At 45.1% G+C, this 20,775-nt stretch overlaps 1 protein-coding gene across 1 annotated transcript in view; it reads right to left on the bottom strand.

The window, feature by feature from the left end:
* megf10 (multiple EGF-like-domains 10) overlaps positions 1-20,775 on the bottom strand; it is a 165,563-nt gene that overhangs the window by 51,193 nt on the left and 93,595 nt on the right. Inside the window, exons 7-10 of the mRNA XM_078213956.1 lie at positions 18,793-18,913; positions 16,665-16,801; positions 6,729-6,941; positions 114-288 (exon numbers count right to left, since the gene is read on the bottom strand). Coding sequence (XP_078070082.1) covers positions 114-288; positions 6,729-6,941; positions 16,665-16,801; positions 18,793-18,913 — 646 coding nt within the window. The remainder of the gene's footprint in view (positions 1-113; positions 289-6,728; positions 6,942-16,664; positions 16,802-18,792; positions 18,914-20,775) is intronic.

The following is a 20,775-nucleotide window of genomic DNA, read 5'->3' as shown; positions in this document are numbered from 1 at the left end:
GAAACAAAAGGATAGTAGACTGAAGAATTAAATGACTGTCAAACATATTGTAATTTAGAGAGAGGAAAGAAAGCCCCTCACAATTTCTTAGCAGAGTAAATAAGTTCTGTTACCTTATATCCCGGGGCACAGATGCATTTGCCTGTTACACTGCCGCAGTCAGCCCCATTTTGGCAGCTGCAGATTTGGTGACAAGATACACCATAAAATCCAGGGGCACATGTCTCATTGCAGTAGAGTCCAGACCATCCGGGGTTACATGTACACTCGCCAGACATGGGGTGACAGCTGGAAAGAGAGGATAAAAGGGGTCTCAGTCTCTTGCAGCAGAGCGATTAGCCTTAGGAGCACAACTGTTTCACTTAAAACACTAACTCTAGTTTCTGTTTCCTGTCAGTCATTGCCTGAGTTAATCGCTTCGACAGAGAGCGACTATCATTTTCAGGTTTTTTTTTCTTCACAAGTCATTCCAGAGTCCCAGAGTGAACTCACTCAATGAGAAGCTAGGTCATGTGCACTGGGGAGCTTCAGCTCTCTCTCTGCTCCACAGCCGACCCCTCTAACCTCCTCCAGTCCCACAACTCTCCGAGATCTCCATGTTCCTCCAATTCTGGCCTCTTACATGTCCCTGATTTCCTTTCTCCCTCCATTGGCGGCTGTGCCAAGGCACTAAGCACATGAATTCCTCCTTCCCTGAACTTCTCCGACTCTCTCTCTTCCTTTCTGATCTCTCTTCCTTTCTGATCTCTCTTCCTTTCTGATAGCCCTTAAAGCCTTTCCCTTTGATCGTTAAGAACAGAAGAAAGAGGTGCCGATGTTGGCCAGGCTGAGACTGCTCCATCAATTAATAAGATCATGGCTGATCCTCTGTGACAATTCCACTTTCATAAACCATTCCATTTTCCTTGATTCACTTAAGGCAGGAATGCCCTTCCTTTTTTTTCCATTTATTCATGGGATGTGGGTGTCACTGACTGGGCCAGATTTTATTGCCCATCCCTGACTGCCCTCTATTTTCAGAGGGCATTTGAGGGTCAACCACATTGCTGTGGGTCTGGAGTCACATGTAGGCCAGACCGGGTAAGGACGGCAGATTTCCCTCCCTGAAGGGATATTCGTGAACCAGATGGGTTTTTCCAACAATCAACAATGGTTTTATGGTCATCAGTAGATTCTTAATTCCAGATACTTTTTATTGAATTCAACTTTCACCAGCTGCCGTGGCGGGATTTGAACCCGAGTGCCTGGAGCATTACCCTGGGTCCCTGGATTATTAGTCCAGTGACAATACCACTAGGCCACTTGCCATCTGGGAAGTCAAGAATCCCATAGAAACTCTACAAGGCAGAAGGAGGCCCCTCAGCCCATCGAGTCTGCACTGACTCACCGCCCTATCCCTGTAACCCAGTGTAGTTACCATGGCTAATGCCATGACCTTGGAGGCAGATGAACTTAGAGCTTGGATTAGTACCAGGAACTATGATGTTGTTGCCATTACAGAGACTTGGTTAAGGGAAAGACAGGATTGGCAGTTTAACATTCGAGGATACAGATTTTCAAGTGGAATAGAGGGGGATGTAAAAAGGGGTGGGGGAGTTGCACTACTGGTTAAGGAGAATATCACAGCTGTACTGCGGGAGGACACCTCGGAGGGCTCATACAGCGAGGCAATATGGGTAAAGTTCAGGAATAGGAAGGGTGTAGTCACAATGTTGGGGGTTTACTATAGGCCGCCCAACTGCCAGTGGAAGATAGAGGAACAGATATGTAGGCAGATTTTGGCAAGATGTAAAAGTAACAGGGTTGTTGTGATGGGAGATTTTAACTTCCCCTATATTGACTGGGATTCACTTAGTGCTAGGGACAGAGTTTGGAAGGAGCATCCAGGAGGGCTTCTTGAAACAGTATGTAGATAGTCCAACTAGGGAAGGGGCCATACTGGACCCAGTATTGGGGAATGAGCCCGGCCAGGTGGTCGATGTTTCAGTAGGGGAGCAGTTCGGGAACAGTGACCACAATTCAGTAAGCTTTAATATGTGTAGTCCTCAAGTTAAGGTGCTAAATTGGGGGAAGGTTAAATACAATATTAGGCAGGAACTGAAGAATGGGGGCAGATGTTTGAGGGCAAATCAACATCTGGCATGTGAGAGGCTTTCAAGTGTAAATTGATAGGGATTCAGGACCGGCACATTCCTGTAAGGATGAAGGATAAGTTTTGGGAATCTTGGATAATGAGAGATATTGTGAGCCTAGTCAAAGAGAAAAAGGAAGCATTTGTCAAAGCTAGAAAGCTGGGAACACACAAAGCAAGTGTAGAATACAAGGAAAGTAGAAAGAAACTTAAGCAAGGAGTAAGGAGGGCTAAAAGGGGTCACAAAAAAGCATTGGCCAGCAGGATTAAGGAAAATCCCAAGGCTTTTTATACATATATAAAGAGCAAGAGGGTAGCCAGGGAGAGGGTTGGCCCACTCAAGGACAGGGTGGGGAATCTATACGTGGAGCCAGAGGAAATGGGTGAGGTATTAAATGAGTACTTTAGTCAGTATTCACCAAAGAGAAGGACTTGGTGGATGATGAATCCGGGAAAGGGTGTGTAGATAGTTTGAGTCATGTTGAGATCAAAAAGGAGGAGATATTGGGGTTTTTGAGAAACATTAAGGTAGACAAGTCCCCAGGGCTTGATGGGATATACCCCAGAATACTGAGAGAGGCACGGGAGGAAATTGCTGGGGCCTTGAGAGAAATGTTTGTATCCTCATTGGCTACAGGGGAGGTCCCTTTGTTCCCTTGTTTAAGAAGGGCAGCAAGAATAATCCAGGTAATTACAGGCCGGTGAGCCTTACATTATTGATAGGGAAATTACTGGAGAGGATTTTTTGAGACAGAATTTATTCCCACTTGGAAATAAGTGGACGTATTAGTGAGAGGCATCATAGTTTTGTGAAGGGGAGGTCATGTCTCATTAACTTGATTGAGTTTTTCGAGGAAGTGATGAAGATGATTGATGAGGGTAGGGCAGTGGATGCTGTCTGCATGGACTTCAGTAAGGCCTTTGACAAGGTCCCTCATAGCAGACTGATGCAGAAGGTGAAGTCTCATGGGATCAGAGGTGAGCTGGCAAGGTAGATACAAAACTGGCTCGGTCATAGAAGACAGAGGGTAGCAGTGGAAGAGTACGTTTCTGAATGGAGGGCTGTGACAAGTGACGTTCCTCAGGTCTCAGTGCTGGGAGCTTTGTTATTTGTAATATATATAAATGATTTGGAGGAAAATGTAACTGGTTTGATTAGTAAGTTTGAGGACGACACAAAGGTTGGTGAATTTGCGGATTGCGATGAGGACCATCAAAGAATACAGCAGGATATAGATCGGTTGGCGACTTGGGCGGAGAGATGGCAGATGGAGTTTAATCTGGACAAATGTGAGGGAATGCATTTTGGAAGGTCTAATAAAGATAGGAAATATACAGTAAATGGCAAAACCCTTAAGAGTATTGATGGGCAGAGAGACCTGTGTGTACAAGTACACGGGTCACTGAAAGTGGTAACGCAGGTGGAGAAGGTAGTCAAGAAGGCATACGGCATGCTTGCCTTCATCGGTCGGGGCATTGAGTTTAAAAATTGGCAAGTCATGTTGCAGCTTTATAGACACTTAGTTGGGCCGCACTTGGAATATAGTATTCAATTCTGGTTGCCACACTACCAGAAGGATGTGGAGGCTTTGGAGAGGGTACAGAAAAGATTTACCAGGATGTTGCCTGGTATGGAGGGCATTAGCTATGAGGAGAGGTTGGAGAAACTTGGTTTGTTCTCACTGGAACGACAGAAGTTGAGCGGCGACCTGAAAGAAGTCTACAAGATTATGAGAGGCATGGACAGAGTGGATAGTCAGAAGCTTTTTCCCAGGGTGGAAAACTCAATTACTCGGGAGCATAGGTTTAAGGTGCGAGGAGCAAGGTTTAAAGGAGATGTACGAGGCAAGTTTTTTTACACAGAGAGTGGTGGGTGCCTGGAACTCGCTGCTGGGGGAGGTAGTGGAAGCAGATATGATCGTGAGTTTTAAGGGGTTTGATAAATATATGAATAAAATGGGAATAGAGGGATATGGTCCCTGGAAGGATCGGGGTTTTTAGTTAAGTTGGGCAGCATGGTCGGTGCAGGCTTGGAGGGCCGAAGGGTCTGTTCTTGTGCTGTAATTTTCTTTGTTCTTTGTTCTAACCTACACATTTTTGGACTGTGGGAGGAAACCGGAGCACCCGGAGGAAACCCACGCAGACACAGGGAGAACGTGCAGACTCCACACAGACAGTGACCCAAGCCGGAAATTGAACCCAGGTCCCTGGCGCTGTGAGGCAGCAGTGCTAACCACTGTGCCACCGTGCCACCATAATGTAGGAAGGTTGACTTGAGGTAGATCAGCTATGATCTTGTTGAACAGCAGTGCAAGTTGGAGGGGCCAAATGGCCACCTCCAGCTCCTGTTTCTTAATCTTCTTTGGCAAGCCGGTCACTAAACATAATGAGCTCCATCCCTGGGACTGTAAAAATTACTCTTAATTAATGAACTGGAAGCTGGAAACCAAGGCCAGCATTTGTTCAGGAGCTTATCACCAAAGCAGTAATTGGAAAAGACAGTGCAGACTGCCCCGAAGAGATTGTTATCCTCAGTTGTGCTACCTGTTAAATGGGCAGCTGTCCTCACCTGAAACACCTGTCTTACTCAAGACCACAGCTGGTTTAATCCTTGCAAATAAGTGAATCATTCAGTGGCGAGAGAGAGAGGAAGCATACCAACTCCAGCCTCAATCATTGACTTTAGGGTGTGTTTCAGTATGCAAGACTAGGCCTAACAGCGGTGAATAAATTAACCAGGCTTTCATTTACATTCATGGCAGGGTTCCATGAAGATTACTCAATGATACTGATGGGGTCGGAGCACACTGAGAAACATTTCAATCTCCACTTGTAAAATTGTTGCCTTATGCGCTATTGTTCCCTCGAAGAATACGTTTCACCCAGTAACTGACAGGAGAGAAACAGTGCTTTGAAGTTATTCAAGATTGATTTGACTCCCTCTGAGAGCTGCGAGATTCACAGACATTCTCCTGTTTGATAAATAACGTTACACACTGCCTCTGCACTCAGCTGCTGTACTGGCATCATGAACTGAAATGAAAAATACAACATTTTGTACAGATGGAAATGTCAATATGGGGAATGAACATTCTGCTGGCTCAGTTAAGAACACATTCAAAAATTCACATGGGTTCGGGTAAGTGTGCGCCTAATATGTAGAGAGAGAAAGAGAAAGACAGACAGGCAGAGAAAGAGAGAGAGAGACAAGACAGAAAGAAACAGTGAAAGAGGGAGATCGCAACAGTACTGAGAGACAAAGGAAGAGAGGCAGAGAGAGACAGAGATAAACGGCAACCGAGTGAGAGACTGACAGAGAAACAGTGATATAGGGAAAAAAAGAGAGAAAGACAGAGACAGTAAACAAGAGAGAGAGATGTAGAGAAAAATAGAGAGAGAGACAGAGGGGGAGAAGATGAGAGGCAGAAAAGGAAAGGCGGAGAGAGAAAGACAGAGAAGAAGATAGAGGGAGAGACAGAGAGAGAGAGAGAGAGAGAGGTAAATAGACACAGAGAGAGAAAAAAACAGAAAAAAAGATAGAGAGAGAGACAGAGGGAGACAGAGACCGAAAGATATAATTGAGTTAAAATTGTACAGCTCCAGTGACACCATCACTGGGTCTCACCACTGTTCACAGCACTGTGTCATGCTGCCACTAAATCTGAACTTTGTAACATCAATTGTCGAATCAGAATAATACAACACGGAATGATTCAGATAGGGTGGGGGTGCGATTTTATTTGAACCCCTGCTTCGGGACACTAACTAGACTGAGTGTGTCTCACTGGTTTTGCAGACTCGATCTTACAGTCACTGAGGAATATTATGAACAGGATGCAAAACCAGCATTCGACCCAAACCTATACTTACGCAGTACGTTTGATTCAAACTATCCCGAGATTATCTGCTCCTTAGCTGCCTCTGATCAAACAAAGTCAAAACAGAAAGCTGGAAATGGAGACACACCACCGAGTCTGTCTATCTCACTTTCCAATAATTAAGAATTAGTTGCTAGCATAGAGGCAAGTGACAAAATAAATGTCAACATAAAGTACAGCTTAATAAAATAATTGTCACATTTCAAGGTGTGTTATAGGGTGAAAGGGGTGGGGGGTCGGGGCTGGGGGGGGGGGGGGGGGGGGAGAGAAGAGATTACACACTGCCTTGGATCTGTTGGGCTGAATGGCTTATTTCTGTGTTGCAAATGTTGATGTAATTCTATCTTCTCTACTTACAGAGAGCAGAACGTCAGACAGAACTGAGAGTGACTTAGGCATGTTGCTTACAGAGCGGCCCTGTTAACCATGGGGAAGATAATGAGAACAAAACAACCAAAGTGACAACATGCAGAAAAATACCGGGTATCTGCTTCAGTTTGGAGCAGAGTTAATGCTAGCTTGTATCAAGCGTGCTAGATAAAACATATGCAGAAAAGGTGGATGGCGGGAATCAGATTTTGTATTCATCGTTGTACATATTTCAATGATAAAATAAGTATGATCGACATAGGAACGACATGAGTATGGCCAAGCGCATACTAGAAACATCCATAAGTGGCTTTTTCTCACTTGTAACGGTTGGCCGGCTTGGTGCTTACCTCAGTGTGGTTTCTGGGTGGCAGGGGCAGTGTTTGTCACAATTCATTCCGTACACTCTGTCGGGACACATCCGGACCTCGCAGGAATCCCCCGTGAAGCCAGGTTCGCAGAGACATGCGCCGTTGACGTGGTAACACTCGCCCCCATTCTGACAGCTGCATCTCCCAACACAGTTTTCTCCATAAGACCCAAAGGAGCATTGATCCTGGCACCTAGTAGAAATCAACACACCGTTGGAAAGAATAAATGACAAGAAATGATGGATTCTTACATCAAGATAGAATTACACCACCATTTACAGTACAGAAACAGGCCATTTGGCCCCACAGCTCTGTGCTGGTGCTTCTGCCCCACTATGAGTCTCCTCCCTTCTACAGCCATCAACATGTCCTTCAATTTTATCTAATTTCATAGAATCATCATAGAATCATAGAATCCCTGCAGTACAGAAGGAGGCCATTTGGCCCTTCGAGTCTGTACCGACCACAGTCCCACCCAGGCCCTATTCCCGTAACCCCGCACATTGATCCTGCTAATCCCACTGACACTAGGGTCAATTTAGCATAGCTAATCCACCTAACCTGCATATCTTTGGACTGTGGGAGGAAACCGGATCACCCGGAGGCACGGGGAGAACGTGCAGACTCCACATAGACAGTGACCCGAGGCCGGAATTGAAGCTGGGTCCCTGGCGCTGTGAGGCAGCAGTGCTAACCACTGTGCCACCGTGCCGCCCCATCTCCTCTTAAATGTATCTGCGCTACTCTCTGGGTAAAGAGTTTGCTCCGAAATTCCCCATTGGAATGGTCTATTTCTGCTTTGTAACTACTACATAAAGTTACCCCCCAAACCTCAGAGAATAATGATCCTAAAACACAGTTTTTGAGAAGTTGTGGGTCTATGATTACTGTGTCAGACTAATGGATACTCTTTTTCTTAATTAAAAGATCCATTTTTCAAAAGAAATGAAATTAGTATAGAGATTTCCCCTATTCAAGCATAGCCAATCTATTTGCAGACAGCAGGGTAAAAATTACTTTTGTCACTCAGAATCGAACCCAGACATGATCACAACACAATGCTGCATTTGTCCCGGAGGCGACTTATTTTGTCTGAGGAGCAAAATTTGGACAAAGCCAACTTTACTTCTCATGTGAATTGGGAAAAGTGCTGTGACATCGAGTAATGGTCTTCAATGCCGTTGAATTGACCCCATTCTGCTGGGATACAGTTTTAGACAATTTGGCAAAGGATTGATGGATTGCTAATATCCGCACCCTCTCTGAAGGCACTAATGTGGCAATGTTTTGATGCAGTCTTCCATTTAAATCTCTGAAAAGAGGAACATTTCTCACAAAACAGATTAGACTGCAAATGTTTGTTCCTTGTCCCCTTGTTTCCACGAAGTTTATCCATATATAATTTTTAAAATTACATTTGGATCTTCAACATAGTATCCAAAAGACATGTTCAGGGCAAAACGTTGTATTATTTTGGTAAATGGGATCTTATAATATGAATCACCAAGGTTACTTATCTTATAGAGTCATTATCCTAAATCAGATATACAAATATCATGGAGATTAACAAATAAAAGTATTCATTTCAAACATAGATAAGAAACAAAAACATCATAAAAAGTGCCCATCCTGTTAGTAGAATGACGTTAGAATGGAACCGGTGATAACATTGTATCTGATGTAATGTGACCAATGGTAACAAGCTGTAAGGGTCAGCTGACTCAGTAAACCATGTAACCAATGACAGAATGCTGTGATGATCAGCTGACCAGCTGACTCAGTATAAATTAGAATATGTTGGGAATTGTGGGGAACTTGGAATGGCCCAGGGTGAGGCCTCAAGTTTGGAGTAATGAAGCTTCTTTAGTAAACCTTTTCTTTGTTTGATAAGTTGGAGTAAGTTTTATTATATTTTTATTGTCGACGTTTGAAGAGTTCTTCCTGGATGAACAAATAACATCATTGGACATATTTGGTGAATTGATAATTTTACAATGTGCACCAATCAACCAGCAAGGAGAAAGCTTCCATGGCTAGTGGTTTCATTGGGCTAAATGAGTTGAAGGGGATGATCAATAAATCTGGGTATCAGTTAAAAAGGATATCAGTTTATCCATATGGATTAATTTAACTTTGAACAGCACAAAGCTCTATATCATCCACTTTACCAAGGAACTACTGAAGGGCTCAGCCCCATACTCCCAGAATCAAAATCTGAATAACAGAAAAAGTAGAAGCTTTTACAACTCAGGATGCTAAGAGCCAATGAAGGACTTTTTGAAATGTAGTCATTGTCATAATGCGCAGCAACCAATTGGCATGCAGCAAGCTCCCACCTAACGGCCATACGTCAACGACCAGATAATCTGCTTTCCGTGATGCTAATGGGGAATAAATATCCCTCAGGACACCGGGAAGAACTCCCCTGCTCTTCTTCAAAAGAACACCACGGAATCGTGGATGTCTGACTGAGAATGCAGGTGAGGCATTTGTTTAAATACCTCATCCAAAAGACAGTGGCCAGAATTTCGCACACCCCACTGCCGCTGCCAGCGTGAACGGAGAATTTGGTGCTTCATAAAATCTCTATTCATAGAATCATTGAATCAAAAGGAGGCCATTCAGCCCATCAAGTCTGCAGCAACTCTCTGACAGGGTATCTTACCCAGGCCCTCTCCCTCGTCCTATCCCCATAACCCCACACATTTACCATGGCTAATCCGCCTAACCTATACATCTTTGGACACTAAGGGGCAATTTAGCATTGACAATCCACCTAAACTACAACTCTTGGGATATAAGGAGCAATTTAGCTTGGCCAATCCACCTAACCAACACATTTTTGGACACTAACGACAATTTAGCATAGCTAATTCACCCAACCTACACATCTTTGGACACTAAGGGGCAATTTAGCATGGCTAATCCCCCCAACCTACACATCTTTGGACACTAAGGGGCAATTTAGTATGGCCAATCTACCTAACCTACACATCTTTGGACACTAAGGGGCAATTTAACATGGCCAATCCACCTAACCTACACATCTTGGGACACTAACGACAATTTAGCTTGGCCAATCCACCTAACTAACACATCTTTGGACACTAACGACAATTTAGCATGGCTAATTCACCCATCCTACACATCTTTGGACACTAAGGGGCAATTTAGCATGGCTAATCCCCCCAACTTACACGTCTTTGGACACTAAGGGACAATTTAGTATGGCCAATCTACCTAACCTACACATCTTGGGACACTAAGGGGCAATTTAGCATGGCTAATTCACCCAACTTACACTTTAGCATGGCCAATCCACCTAACCTGTACATCTTTTTTCATAGCAGCAGGACTGGATAATCCAGCCGCAGGTGAGGTCAGAGAATCCCAGCCAGTAACTTTGACAGTGCAGCACTCCCTCGATATTGCTACTGGAATATGGGTCTGGAATATGGGTCTGGAATATGTGCTGAAGTCTCTGGACGTGAACTCACAACATGTTGACTCAGTGCTGAGAGTGCGAGTCACTGGGCCGTGACTGATAGACAAATCCAAGCTTGAAGTTCACAATCGCAGCATTCCTAGTGGCAGAATAATTAGCAGCATTGAAACAATACGACCACAACACACATGGACAGTTGTACGAGAGAGTTTCAACAGCACATCATTCAAAACCACAATGTTTGACTCATTCCATTATGAATCACCACATCCAAAGGGGCAAAGAGAAAGGGGTTTTTTTTGCATTTAAATTACCAAAACTACTTCTTTTTGGCCCAAAGTGTAATTTTAGATGCGTCATCTGTAACTAATTGAACCCAAATTTCATCCAACATCTGCTCGCTGAGAAGAAACAAAATATTCAGCTAACGGTGAATAGAGTACAAACACACAAAATAAATTGAGAATTGCCTGCTTCACCAGCAGGCACGCAGCTGCCCAGGAAAGCACATCCCAATGCCTCAGGTTGAATAGCGACTGACAATAAACTGGCCAAAGGCACCCGCATCGTGAGAATAAATTAGAGAAAAGGCTTTTGTGTTAAATTAAATATCAGCAGCTTACTTCTTGTGTAACTTCAAAGAGAGGTCAGATTATCTCCTGCTGCCGGCAGTGCAGCAGAGAGTATGTTTGTGCATGCAATTTTAAAATTCTCATCCTTGTTTTCAGATCCCTCCATTGGCTCCTCGCTCTTGTTGTAATCTTCTCCTGATCATAGGAACCTAGAAACCTGACAGTGCAGAAGGAGGCCATCGAGTCTATACTGACTACAATTCCACCTAGGCCCTATCCCCATAACCCCCCGCTAACCTACACATCCAAGGACACTAAGGGGCAACTTAGCATGACCAATGCAGCTAACCCACACATCTTTGGACTGAGGGAGGAAACTGGGGCACCCAGAGGAAACCCACGCAGACACAGGGAGAATGTGCAAACTCCACACAGACAGTGACCCAAGCCAGGAATCGAACCCAGGTCCCTGGTGCTGTGAGGAAGCAGTGCTAACCACTGTGCCACCATGCCACCCCAAGAAAACCTCCAAGATAATATCTGCGCTGTTCCAATTCTGGCCTCTTGTGTATCCCCTCATTTACATCACTTCCACCATCACAGTCCAAAGATGTGTGGGTTGGTGGATTGGCCATGTTAAATTGACCTTAGTGCCAGCAGGATTAGCAGGGTAAATGTGTGGGGTTAAGGGAATAGGGCCTGGGTGGGATTGTGGTCGCTGTAGATTTGATGGGCTGAATGGCCTCCTTCTGCACTGCAGGGATTCTATGATTCTAGGTCTTCAACTTTCCATCCCTAAGTCATCAAATTCCCTCCTTGTGTCTCGCGCTATCACTCTCTTACTCTCTCTGCCATTAAGTTGCTCTTTAAAACCTGCCCCTTCGATCAAGCTTTTGCTCACCTGCCCTAACATCTCCTTATGTGGCCTGACAGCATCCGTGGAGAGGGAATAGAGCCAATGTTTCGATTCAGGATGACCAAAGAACAAAGAAAATTACAGCACAGGGACAGGTCCTTCGGCCCTCCAAGCCTGCACCGACCATGCTGCCCGACTGAACTAAAACCCCTTACCCTTCCGGGGACCATATCCCTCTATTTCCATTCTATTCATGTATTTGTCAAGACGCCCCTTTAAAGTCACTACCGTATCCACTTCCACTACCTCCCCCGGCAACGAGTTCCAGGCACCCACTACTCTCTGTGTAAAAAATCTTGCCTCGTACATCTCCTTTAAACCTTTCCCCTCGCACCTTAAACCTGTGCCCCTTAGTAATTGTCTCTTCCACCCTGGGAAAAAGTTTCCGACTATCCACTCTGTCCATGCCTCTCATAATCTTGCAGACTTCTATCAGGTCGCCCCTCAACCTCCGTCGTTCCAGTGAGAACAAACCAAGTTTCTCCAATCTCTCCTCATAGCTAATGCCCTCCATACCAGGCAACATCCTGGTAAATCTTTTCTGTACCCTCTCCAAAGCCTCCACATCCTTCTGGTAGTGTGGCGACCAGAATTGAACACTATATTCCAAGTGCGGCCTAACTAAGGTTCTATAAAGCTGCAACATGACTTGCCAATTTTTAAACTCAATGCCCTGGCTGATGAAGGCAAGCATGCTGTATGCCCTCTTGACTAACTTCTTTGCCCGTCACGGGCATTCAGCCTCTGATCTTTGGGTAAGCATTCTCCAAGGCGGCCTTCACGACACACGACAGCGCAGAGTCGCTGAGCAGAAACTGATAGCCAAGTTCCGCACACATGAGGACGGCCTCAACCGGGATCTTGGGTTTATGTCACACTATCAGTAACCCCCACAGCTTGCCTGCTGGACTTGCAGAATCTCACTGGCTGTCCTGTCTGGAGACAATACACATTTCTTTAACCTGTGCTTAATGCTCCCTCCACTCACATTGTCTGTATCTTTAAGACCTGGTTGGCTGTAGAGATTTGCATTCGAATCAGTATTCTGTAACTTGATTTTGTGTCTCTTTCCCCTTTTTGAGAGCAGATTTCCACTCCATCTGACAAAGGAGCAGCGCTCCAAAAGCTAGTGGCGTTTGCTACCAAATAAACCTGTTGTACTTTAACTTGGTGTTGTTAGACTCCTTACTGTGTTCACCCCAGTCCAACGCCGGCATCTCCACATCATGACTGCCATCGGTATTTATCAGAAGCAGCTCAGATGCAGGCATTCCGCATAAGACTCTCCCTAGACTGATGTTACAAAGTTACAAAGGGTTTCGAAGGAACAAATAGGGAGAAACTGTTTCCCGTGGTGGAGGGGGTCTATCACCAGAGGACACAGATTTAAGGTAAAAGTACCAGAGGGCAGATGAGAAGAGTTTGTTAAAGGTGCTATATAAATCAAAGTTGTTGTTGTTGACAGAGCCTGATTTAATTCAGAGTGTTTTGTGGAATTACTGACTCACTTCATCCATCAAGGCAGACATGTCTTATCACTGGTGGTAAATTACAAAGTAGTGACAGCAGGGAGCATTCCCACTAATGGGAATGGCACTGTGGGCCAGAACCTTTTAGACATAAAAAGCAGAATTCTTTAGACTGGAGGCATGCTCTAAGGCTGAGCCACCTTGCTGCATCTGCCACCCCAGTACATTTGCAGCAGTCAATTAAGACTAAAAGGATTAAGGCATGCACTCGCCACGGGTAAATTAGGCAACATTTCTAGGTTTGAAATCGCTAAGTGCAAATTCAAAAGCTTAACAAGTGGGCCGGCAGCACGATCGCAGACATGTTAGTACAGCCTGAGCTGTAACACATTCAGCCAGCCATACAGGGAGCAGACAGAGGACAGTGCTCCTTTCCAGTGAGCACGCTATACAGCAGATATTTCCACTCCTGCTTGGAGCATTCTCTGGGTAATTGGGTCTCCTTGTTTTTAGCTGTGGCCCAGATTTTCCTTGAGTGAGCTATTTCAATGCATACAGTTAGTTAGTTGGACTTTACCCTTCACCCTGGAGATGTTGTTAAGCTGTAATTTACTGAGAATGGCGCAGAGATGACAACAGGACATCTGCGATAAGATTTAAAGACTGTCACCTTAACTGATGAGATTGAGAAATAAACAAAATGAAGAAAGTAAGAACTTTCATTGTGATAGCGCCTTTCAGTGACCTCAAGATGTTCCAGAGCGTTTAGAGTCAATGTCCATGATTTAGTGGACCTGTTGATCGCGGGTGAAAATCTCATAATGGCTGCTAAATCTCACGAACGGCCAAAAATAGGTTTTGCGCTGGCAATGTCTCAGTTTGAGATCTTCCCCGCACCTTGGCAGTGCTGGGGTGTCAATGTGAAGGGCATGCCCCCTGGAATGTCCCACTGGGGGGGGGGTTCGCCTTATATGTGGGGTGGAGGGGGGGGGGGGGAAACGATGCTCATTGTGGGTGGGGGGGGATATGCCTGCATTGGGGTGGGGTGGGGTGGGTCTGTCCCCCCGCCCCCCCCCCCCCGGCGGCTGCATGATCCCTGCCAGCACCCTGAAATTGCGAGAAAAGGGTCTGTGAAACCGGCGAGTTTCACACAGCTTTTCTCACCTGATCCAACACTCGGGAAACTTGCATCCAATGAAATAATTGTGAAGTGTAGTTGCTGCTGTGGTGTAAAATTTGTGCATTGCAAGATCCCACTGCAGTATTGTGACAGGGATCAATTGTTTTTTTTGTGTGTGTGATGTTGATTGACGGATAATTATTGGCCAGGACACAGAAGAGAATGTCAACACTATCAAAATAATGCCACAGAATCTTTTACATCCATCAATGTGGAGAAGCAGGGCCTTGGTTTAATATCTCATCACAAAGTTGGCAGCACTCCCTCCCGCACGAGGGATGTTAGCCTGGGTTTTTGTGCTCAAATCCTGGAGTGCAACACAAACCCACAATCTTCTGACGCAGAGTCAAGAATGCTACCTACTGAACCATAGTTGACACTGTGAGACAGTGGTCAGCACTTCTGCCTCACAGCATCAGGGACCCGGGTTCAATTCCGGCCTTGGGGTCACTGTCTGCGAGGAGTTTGCACCTTTTACCCGTGTCTGCGTGGGTTTCCTCCGGGTGCTCCGGTTTCCTCCCACACTTCAAAGATATGCAGGTTAGGTTGGTTGGTCATGCTAAATTGCCCCTTATGGTGTTCAAAGATATATAGATGAGGAGGATTAGCAGAGTAAATACGTATGCTTACAGGGTGAGCCTGGGTAAGAGTTGGTGCAGACTTGATGAGCTGAATGGCCCCCTTCTGCACTGTATGATTCTATGATTGCATATCTATGAACGTGGAGTTGAGGCTGAGATGAGATTAACTGTATTAAATGTCAGAGCAGGCTTGAGGGGCTGAATGGCCTACTCCTGCTCCTAGTTCATATGATTCTTGATGTATATATATCACGTTCTATCAAATTAGACCAAAACAGAAGCTTGTTACAATAGAGGAAACATTAACTTCAAACCAGTTCAACTGATTTAATAGCTGAATCTATTTTGAATCTGGTCAGCAGTTCCGTGTTTTATTATCCATATGTTACTTCTCCAAGAACATACAGCAACAACTTGCAATTACATAGCACTTTTACATCACAGTCGCATTATGAGGTATAACCTGACACCAAGTCAGAAAAGAACTTGATAGGTGACCTGGATGAGGGCGTGGAAGGATGGATTAGTAAATTTGCGGATGGCACTAAAGCCGGTGGAGTTGTAGACAGTGCGGAGGGAAGTGGCAGGTTACAGAGGGATATAGATAAACTGCAGAGCTGGGCTGAGAGGTGGCAAATGGAGCTTAATGCGGAAAAGTGTGAGGTGATTCACTTTGGAAGGAATAACAGGAATACAGAGTACTGGGCTAATGGTAAGATACTTGGTAGTGTGGATGAACAGAGGGATCTGGGTGTCCAGGTCCATAGATCCCTGAAAGTTGGCACCCAGGTTGATAGGGTTGTTAAGAAGGCGTATGGTTTTGTTAGCTTTTATTGGTAGAGGGATTGAGTTTTGGACCCAGGAGGTCATGCTTCAACTGTACAAAATTTGGAGTATTGCGTACAGTTCTGGTCGCCGTATTATAGGAAAGATGTGGAAGTGTTGGAAAGGGTGCAGAGGAGATTTACCAGGATGTTGCCTGGTACGGTGGGAAAATCGTATGAGGAAAGGCTGAGGGGCTTGAGGTTGTTTTCGTTAGAGAGAAGAAGGTTAAGAGGTGACTTAATAGAGGCATACAAGATGATCAGAGGATTAGATAGGGTGGATAGTGAGAGCCTTTTTCCTCAAATGGTGTTGGCTAGCACGAGGGAACATAGCTTTAAATTGAGGGGTGAGAGATATAGGACAGATGTTAGAGGTAGGTTCTTTACTCAGAGAGTAGTAAGGGCGTGGAATGCCCTGCCTGCAGCAGTAGTGGACTCGTCAACATTAACAGCATTCAAATGGTTATTGGATAAACATATGGATGATATTGGAATAGTGTCGATTAGAGGGGCTTTAGATTGGTTCCACTGGTCGGTGCAACATCGAGGGCCGAAGGGCCTGTACTGCACTGTAATGTTCTATGTTCTATGTTCTAAGAAGATATTAGGTAACCAGGTAACCCAAAGCTCGGTCAAAAGAATTAGGTTTTATGGAACATCTTATGGGAAGACAGAGATAGGGAGGTTAAGGGAGGGAAATTCCAGAGCTTAGGGCCCAGGTAGCTGAAGGCACGAACACCGGCGTTGGAATGATGGAAATGGTAAATGTGTGAGTGGCTGGAATTGGAAGAGCCTAGAAATCTCGGCAAGTTGCAAGGGTGGATGTGGCTAAAGTGATGGTTCGCGTGGGAACGAGGCCATGTAGACTGTATAAAGATACATGAAAGTCAATGCCACATTAAGATACAGTGTTGACAGGTTCCATTACCTCTCTCCTGTGAAGCCAGCTCCACACTGACAATGACCAGAGGCTGAGTCACATTGTCCACCATTGTGACACTGACATTCCTGTGAGCAGTTTATTCCATATCTTGCTTCAGGACAAGGCTGACCACATACCGTTCCCTTTAAAAGTAAAGTTCTTCAGTCAATCACTTTTTGTTTAATCATTATGCTTACCAGCCTCAATCCGAGAAGCACTTTAAGATTAAATGCCCAGATTTGCCGTGAACTCGAGGATGAGAACGTTGTTTGAGAGGAGTGCCAATAATTTTGTTTCAAGCAAAAGCAAAATGACTCTCAGGTCCACATTTAACTTTATCCCCCTTCTCACCGCTCCTGTAATTAGGAGACTTGCAAATTGCGAGAGATAATCGCGTGGCTTGTTATTGTAAGACTTGTAACACAGATTTAAGGATCAACTTCCTGAGGTAGCTTTGCTGAAAGGAAAAACTGGAAAACTAAGTTGTTAAACTAAAAAATCTCTCAATATCATGCCAACGCCTTCTTGATTCTCAGACGATCTTATCAAAAGATCTTGAAGTCTTTGCTTATCTCTCCATAGATGGCTCCAATGCCTAGGGTGGCAGTTAGAGTATCAAACTCTGTTCTCTGAGTGTTTAACATCACCAGTCTGGACCTCAGAAAGAACAGCCTGGAGGAAGATTGTTAAAATTATCCCATGGAAATTAGTTCAATGCAAAACAATGAGGAAATATGTGCCGTACAAGTGGAGTCTCTTTGGCTAATCCCCTACATTTTTTAACACAGCCGTCAGCACCGATATTAATTCAAATTATTAAACCATTACTTTGAAGCATAATATTGCAGGAGCAACGTTTGGCAGGTGATATTTCTTCTCCTGAGTTCAATACTCAGGACCGAGCTCTAAAAAGGATATCAAGGCATGGTGAAAGTGTAAAAATGATTCACAAAGCACAAAAGCTGTACTGAGAGGATATACCAGGCAAAGCTGAACAGCTTGGGTCTCTTTTCTCCAGAACAGAGAAGAAAAGGCGTCACTGGATAAAGGTCTTTAAAATTATGAAGGGGGCTAATTTACATAAATCTCGAGAAGATGTTTCCACCTGTTGAGGTGTTTGGGCGATAGGGTGGGGATGAAAATGAGGGACCACATAAGACGTCCAATACGGAATTCAGGAGAATGGTCAGAATGTGGAATGCCTGAACACAGGGAGGTGAATAACATAGATGCATTTAAGGGGAAGTAGAATAAACATGTGAGGGAGAAAGGAATAGAAGGATATGTTGGTATGAAGTCAGGTGGAGGAGACGTATGTGGACCATAAACAATGGTATAGGTTTCAGTTTTGTGGACTTTAAGTGAAAACCAACCTATCATTTGCCAATTGGAAGTATCACTGATACAACTTGGGAAAGTGTATACACTGCACACCTTCAAACTGCCTGTCATACAGAGTCACTACTCCAGACATAAATTTCAAACCAAGTCTTCAGTGAGCCTTGGAAGTAAAGTTTTTAATGGGGGTACTATCCGATACAAATAACGAACGATCCAATGGAAATGGTTAATCATGCTGTATGAAATATGTATTCAAACAAACAAACAAAGAAAATTACAGCATAGGAACAGGCCCTTCGGCCCTCCAAGCCTGCACCGTCCATGCTGCCCGACTGAACTAAAACCCCATACCCTTCCGGAGACCATATCACTCTGTTCCCATCCTATTCATATATTTGTCAAGATGCCCCTTAAAAGTCACTATCGTATCCGCTTCCACTACCTCCCCTGGCAGCGAGTTCCAGGCACCCAGCACCCTATTCCTATCAATTTGTTCAAAACTTCTTTAGACTAAGGAGATTTGGCCAAAGAGAAAGAAATATGGTGGGGCAGGGTGTCTCAGAAAGCATTTCGAGTGGTGTGACTGTTTTATTACCAAGACGTGACAGGCAATGGATTACATGAAGAAATAGCATCATAAAAAACTTACCCCAGTGACTTGGAAGCATTACCAAAATCCCATGACATCATAAAGTAACGCTTGTGCACATGAAATGTGCTCCTAGACGTAAGATTGTTAATAACATACATAACAGAAAATATATATAATATATATATAATAGATATAGATTACCATCCATCCAGGCGGGCATGAGCATTCTCCTGTCACATGGTGACATACGCCGCCATTTTGACAAGGGCATCGCTCCTCACATTGAGGTCCATGTTTCCCTGGTGGACACAAATCTTCACAACTAGAAAACCAAGCAAGACACAAAGATTAACAGTCACATATTAGAACAAAAGAAGAGGATGCCTCGTATAACACCTTTGATGAACTCTGAACGTCTCAGAGCACTTGGCATCCAATGAAATATTGCTTGAAGTGCTGTCACTGTTGTAATGTAGGAAGCTCAGCAGTCACTTTGCACACAGCAAGATCCCACAAACACCAGTGAAATAATGAAAAGATAATCTGTTCTTTTCTGATGTCGACTGAGGGGCAAATTTGGCCAGGACACCAGGAAGAAGCATTCTGTTCTTCGTCCAGTGGACTTTTTGCGTCGACCCAGGAAGTGGACAGGCCTTGTGTTTATGTCTCATCTAAAATTAAATGCAGCACTCCCTCAGCACTGACCCTCTGACAGTGCAGCACTCCCTCAGCACTGACCCTCTGACAGTGCTGCACTCCCTCAGTACTGACCCTCTGACAGTGCGGCACTCCCTCAGTACTGACCCTCTGACAGTGCTGCACTCCCTCAGTACTGACCCTCTGACAGTGCGGCACTCCCTCAGTACTGACCCTCTGACAGTGCGGCACTCCCTCAGTACTGACCCTCTGACAGTGCAGCACTCGCTCAGTACTGACCCTCTGACAGTGCGGCACTCCCTCAGTACTGACCCTCTGACAGTGCGGCACTCCCTCAGTACTGACCCTCTGACAGTGCTGCACTCCCTCAGTACTGACCCTCTGACAGTGCGGCACTCCCTCAGTACTGACCCTCTGACAGTGCGGCACTCCCTCAGTACTGACCCTCTGACATTGCAGCACTCCCTCAGTACTGACCCTCTGACAGTGCAGCACTCCCTCAGTACTGACCCTCTGACAGTGCAGCACTCCCTCAGTACTGACCCTCTGACAGTGCAGCACTCCCTCAGTACTGACCCTCTGACATTGCAGCACTCCCTCAGTACTGACCCTCTGACATTGCAGCACTCCCTCAGTACTGACCCTCTGACATTGCAGCACTCCCTCAGTACTGACCCTCTGACATTGCAGCACTCCCTCAGTACTGACCCTCTGACAGTGCAGCACTCCCTTAGTACTGACCCTCTGACATTGCAGCACTCCCTCAGTACTGACCCTCTGGCAGTGCGGCACTCCCTCAGTACTCTGCTGCAACGTTGGACCAGATTTTGTGTTGATGTCTGTGGAATGGACAGGGCACCCACAATATTTGAATTCAGAGGTGAGAGTGAGCGCCACGGCTGACACTAGCATCGAGAGAGAGGGGGATAGAGAATCAAAAATCATAGCATGATATCAACAATGTTTTATAACTTCCATCATTGATACCATTAGATTTTTTAAAAATCTTGATACGGAAGGAGCCCATTCAGCCCATCATATCTGTACTGGCGCTTTGAAAGTGCTATAGATAGGTGGATAGGTGGGAAGGAATGTCAGAGAAAAGTAAATAGTTGAAATACATGGGTAGGTATGTAGATAAATAGACATGTGGACAGATAAACAGACAGAAGATAGAGCAGGCAGTAGATAAACGGAGACAGAGACAGAGAGTGCAGAATTCTCCTGAAAAAATTCTAAGTGTTGAATTCTTGGAATAATTCATGCTGTTTTTTCAGTGGGAGTTCAGAGAAGAATCTCCCACACTCTGTGTGCTGCAGAGGCCACCAGTGTGAATATCATTCAATGTCAGGGGGTGGGGCCTATTCCCGTTGGAGAGGCTGAGATCAGCGCGCTGAGCGGGTCACTGCGCATGCGCCGATCTGTCAATGCCGAGTTCGGCGGATGTGCCCAGTGGACCCGCACTGCCGGCCTCCCGATTGCCAGCCCCGCAATCCCCCCACAACGCCGGCTCCACGCGCAACCCCC

This window comes from Mustelus asterias, chromosome 6 (assembly GCF_964213995.1).
Source record: "Mustelus asterias chromosome 6, sMusAst1.hap1.1, whole genome shotgun sequence".
Lineage (NCBI taxonomy): Eukaryota > Metazoa > Chordata > Chondrichthyes > Carcharhiniformes > Triakidae > Mustelus > Mustelus asterias.
The sequence above is the reverse complement of the archived record's forward strand: the minus strand, read 5'-3'. Positions and strand labels throughout refer to the sequence as shown.